Source organism: Trachymyrmex cornetzi, unplaced genomic scaffold (assembly GCF_001594075.2).
Source record: "Trachymyrmex cornetzi isolate Tcor2-1 unplaced genomic scaffold, Tcor1.1 scaffold2610, whole genome shotgun sequence".
Taxonomy (NCBI): domain Eukaryota; kingdom Metazoa; phylum Arthropoda; class Insecta; order Hymenoptera; family Formicidae; genus Trachymyrmex; species Trachymyrmex cornetzi.
The window spans coordinates 18,520-23,720 of record NW_017297282.1 but is presented as its reverse complement, the minus strand read 5'-3'; the positions used below and the strand labels follow the sequence as shown (position 1 = coordinate 23,720).

General features: G+C 33.4%; 1 protein-coding gene across 1 annotated transcript in view; it reads left to right on the top strand.

The window, feature by feature from the left end:
- Window positions 1-4,749, top strand: part of LOC108761741 (coiled-coil domain-containing protein 39) — a gene marked incomplete at its 3' end in the record, with an annotated part of 25,352 nt that extends 20,603 nt beyond the window's left edge. Inside the window, exons 2-4 of the mRNA XM_018508454.1 lie at window positions 3,911-4,132; window positions 4,188-4,379; window positions 4,534-4,749. Coding sequence (XP_018363956.1) covers window positions 3,911-4,132; window positions 4,188-4,379; window positions 4,534-4,749 — 630 coding nt within the window. The remainder of the gene's footprint in view (window positions 1-3,910; window positions 4,133-4,187; window positions 4,380-4,533) is intronic.
- Window positions 4,750-5,201: the final 452 nt, after the last annotated feature.

The window sequence follows — 5,201 nt, the reverse complement described above, 5'->3', positions numbered from 1 at the left end:
AGCTGAACTCTTCCCCTTTAAAATGCGTTTTTATTTGTCCCTGTAGGTCACTGGGAACAAAAGTTATTGAATATTTACCGCGTACTTGATAAAAATTTGTTCAAATATTTCATTTCTCGCGCGCAACTGACACTCAAAATAACTCGTTACTTGAATCGTTTTTTCTGAGAGAATGGTTCACTCTACAAAGAAAGTGGTAAGGAACTTTTTTGTTCATGTATACATGTAAAAAATATTACGATAAACGTGTCATGAATATAACCTCAAGCGACACGTGCTTTCGGAGTTATATGAAATATTACATTTTTTTAAGTAAATGTCAGATTATTTTAATGATAAAAAAAACACCTATGAAATAAATATCATGTCATTGCATAAATATCATAAATACTTACCGAATTCACTAATTTTTTCACACACTTATTAATACGTTGAAGCACTGAAAAATCCGTTAACTCCGCACGACCGGCACGACTCTACAGCTAGAGCACACACACCGACGCAGGGCCGAGACATGTACACAATACTGCCGTGCAGCCAAGCGTATGCATGTAGGCAGCTGCGCGCGCCGCCGCTGCGAGAATTGTAACCCGCCGGTAGTACTCGAGCGGAGCGCATTGTTACCTGTTTTCGAAGGTCTCCCTTGAAATTCCAAAACTCGCCTGCATGAAGCGACTATATGCAATCAATAGTAGAAACATTCAGCTTCAATTTCCCGTTTCGAACGTCCCGAAATATGGTCGGAATCGAAAGTTATGTTTTTGTGAAAAATGAGGAAATCGTGATATTTGGCCTTATACTTCAAATAAAACGTTTAAAACTGCTTCTTTTCGATTCCACAAGTACGTGTTTAAAAACTACACATCTTCAGCTACAAATTCCACCCAATGCCGTCTTCGTGGAAGCATTTCCCGTGACGTGAGATCGTTTGTAATGTGAAAGTTTAAATTCAGCGTTTTTTAGGCATATTTCAAATGCCTCATATTTTTTGCCAAAACTCAAAATCGAAATTTCATGTTATAGGTTTTGAAGTTTAGGCTCTAACAATGGAAATTTCACAGCGACCGGTCAATGGAAGTGATAAATTTTATTGATCTCATGAGAATCGTAAAAAATGGCAAAAATCGCGCAACGTTTATTTATTTAACAGCTTTATAGAAACTGACTTCATTTGCGGCAAAATGCAAAAATTGCATACGAAAGCTGCACTCTTCACCTTTAAAATGCATTTTGATTTTTGTCGATAGGACACTCTGATCAAAAGATATCGAATTATTACCGTCGAGTTGATAGAAATTTTATTTAAAAAATTGATTTCGCGCGCGTAACTGACATTCAAAATCACCGGTCGCTTCAAGCGTTGTTTCTGAGAGAACGGTTCATTCTACACAAAAAGTGCTAAGAAACATTTTTGTTCAAAATTATCTCAGCTACATTTCTTGTTTGAAACATTTTTTTCTACGGCGTACAGATTCTTGGGAAATCGATGTTTTCCGTTTTTCCCCTTTTTTCCCCCCTACGAGGGGGGGTTTTAGGGGGAAGCCCGGGGGTAGGAGTGGTAAACTTTTTTGCATCTTTTTTGGGGACTACTAATGTACATTCACACAAAATTTCAGCCAGGTCGGATCATTTTAGATGTCAGATCTCTGACGACTGGACTATAAGTAAAAGGCCAGATTTCTCTGTGAAAATTGGAAAGTTTTACCTACTACATTAATGCAACAAAATAGTCTGAATTTACGCTCAGATACAGAAGGTGTACATCATATTACATACAGTTACTAAAAGACATCAAATAGTTACATATTTTCAGTTGTACAAAAATTTTTGTTTATGTATCGAAATTATTAGGTGTTAAACTTAATTCCTGCCGTTTTTCGTCTCCAAAATTGATTTGTTTCGAAGGGAAGATGAATGAATACCTTAATCAAAGTAATTTCCTCCATTTTCTACTTTATTACTAATTAATAATACATTATTAATAATACTTTGATTAAGGTATTTCCCTTCGAAACAAATCAATTTTGGAGACGAAAAACGGCAGGAATTAAGTTTAATACCTAATATCATTTTCTTTTTATTTTCGTGATTTTTTTTATTTTCGTGATTCTTTTTATTTTCGTGATTCTTTTTATTTTCGTGATTCTTTTTATTTTCGTAACTCTTTTTATTTTCGTGATATGACCTGACATTTCTTTCCGATTATATCAAGTGTTTTAGTCATGTTCCGTTCGAGCTGCGATCAACATGCGTTTTTTAACTTGATACTTTTTAGTGAATATTAATTGTAATTAGTTAATCCAATGTTGAGACGAATTCCTTCTATGTCTCTTGGGGTGAGTCACCAATTTTATTGTTAATTTGAAACTTGTTCAATAGAAATACTTATAAGAAAATTTTAATGTTTCGAATAGATTATAACATCAAATCTGCTAATCTGATGGTGATTTTTTCTTTGACATGAAGGAATTGATATTTTAAATTTGTTTTGCTGAAGATGGTTCCAAAGTGAACTGAAACGTACTATTTTTGGAATAAAGAATCTATTTTTGGATTGAAGAATTAAGATTGCGTATTAATTATCACGCTGACTCTCATTCGTCCTGGTTTTGAAGTTTTTTGTTGTTTTACCTACTATATGTATGATATATAATTTTAAAATACAAACGTAAGTAAAAAAAGCCATATTTGGTCAAGGCGGTTCTCTGTGTCTGTTCATGTTTCTTTTGTAAATTTATACAATTTCTATTTCAAACTACTATGCACAGATTATTTGTCAATTTTTAAATGTAGCCCTAAACCAAAGCCATACTATAATATCACAAGTAATTTAATAATTTTGATGCTCTTTTTAAATGTAGCTTTAAACCAAAGTCAGACTATAATATCACAAGTAATTCAACAATTTTTATGCTCTTAGGTATTTTAGAAAGATTTTAATACCAAATTTATTAATAATTTAATTGCGAAAAATATTCCTTGGCAGAAATTTCATGCATTTTTTGAGCACTTACTAAACAATATAAAAGAGATTATGGAGTACAACACCATAATCATAATAGATATCAATTAAGAATAGAATAATTGAATAACAACATACATACAATAATGACGCGCTTAAACTTTCACGACTGCTCTCTAGTCAAAATCACATAACACATACGTTAATTTATACACTTTACAACGTTTCAATTTTGAATAATAGAATTTGAATGACCAAGACATCTACGTTAGTGTTTCAGGAAAAACGATGAGATATTATATTGATACGAACCATTGATAAGGATCCAAAACTGGGATCGAAACGTATAGAATTTTACAATAAAAACTTATACACAACAATTACCTGTGTTTAGACTTGATTGGCATTAAACCTTGACGAATTCACTTACACAAGTCGATTACGACATTTGAACTTTATACTTACTAAACAATTATACCAACTTTTGTCTAGTAACTGAAGAAAACTACTTAGGATCCCAGTCAGGATAGAACTTTGTAGTTACTGCATACAAAAATTGCGTAAAATCTGAAACCATTTACTGAATAGAAACACAACATATAATGGATATCAAATTGATTAATAAGCAAGCCAACTGCTTATGAAACAGAATAAAACTCTATCAAGTTCTTGTCCATTTCCTACTCAGTGTTGGCACAATTAATGAGAATACAGTAAAGTTAGATAGTAACTGGATAGGTATCTAGGAGCAGTGTATATATTTCTACCAGGGTTATCTCGTTTGGGAATTAGCGCACAGTTAGCTTGAACAGGAAATTGTATAAATTCACAAAAGAAATATAATTAGATATGAAGAATCGCCTTGACCGAATATGGCTTTTTTCACTTGCGCGTATTTAATCTCATCGATCGATTTTCTTATTGTTTAAAATACAATTTAATTCTTAGGAATTAGAACAAAAACGACGAAAGCTCAGCATGGAATTCGAAATTTATCGTCGAACTATTATCAAAACTGTCGGTGAAGTACGAGAGATGGAGATCGTTCTAAATCGTACAGCAAAACTGTACATGGAAGCGTTAAAAGAACGCAAACAGATGATAAACCAATGGATGCAAAGTGTCAACATTCTGCGCCAGAGAGACAACAATATACAGAATGGTCTAAGGGTATAAACAATTTTTTTTCCAATTTTGCATCTATATATGATACATATCGTTGTAGGAAATCGAAACGTTGCGAGAGATCAGTAGGGAGAAAAAGAAAAATCTCGAAGAAGTAGAACAATTTTTAAAGGATCAAATTGTAAATAACAAAGAAATAGAGCAGTTGATTAAATACTCGGAGAAGAAACTTACTGCAGTCCAAGAAAAACAACGCAAAATCGTGAAAACAATTGACATCTACGCTATTGAGGTGAAAACTACAAAAGAAAGACTTTTATTTTCCATAAAATTATAAATCTAATTTTATTAATTATTGCATGCCAATTTAAATGCAACAGCTATTAACTATTTTATTTTTTATAATTTTACTGAATGATTATACATTTCAATAATTATTGAGATAGCTTCACACCCAGAAGAAGTTAGTGGCAGATTTGGCACGTCGCGTACAACAAATCCGAGCTAATGCAAGGCGTAAAACAATCGGGATTGAGAATAAACAAATAAAGGTGGACGATTGCAAGAAGCAAATCAATGATTTAATGTTGACTTTCGAAGAGATTGAGAATCAAAAATTAAATGTCGAAGAAAAAACAAAGTATTTGGAAAAAATGATTGAGGTATATTTTTATTATACAGAGTGTTTCCCGGTTAAACCGCCAAACATATAATATGAATTCAGAACAAACAAAAATTTTCCTTTGGACGTATGCTCGGAAACGCTTCGTTCAAGAGATACACTGTTAAAAAAAGACATAAAATTTAATGTGCTGTTACGACCTGACGGAGGTAACGATATAAATATCTCCGCGTTTGTAAATTGTTGCGTTGAGATGCAGCGGTTTCCGTATTATCAATCCGTTGTCACTAATTATGTTATCAATTATTAGAAAGCAATCGCGAATTAAGTATCCCTGCGTTATATTTTGAGGCCGCGTCGCTGCTGGATGTGAAGTGGGAGCAAAAGACGGTCCAGCGCGGCGGACAGACAGGATACTGGATTGGAAGAGTGGCGGAGTGTTTAAGGGAGGGGTGGTACGATCAGAATACAAGCGCGTCTCAGATCAAGCGG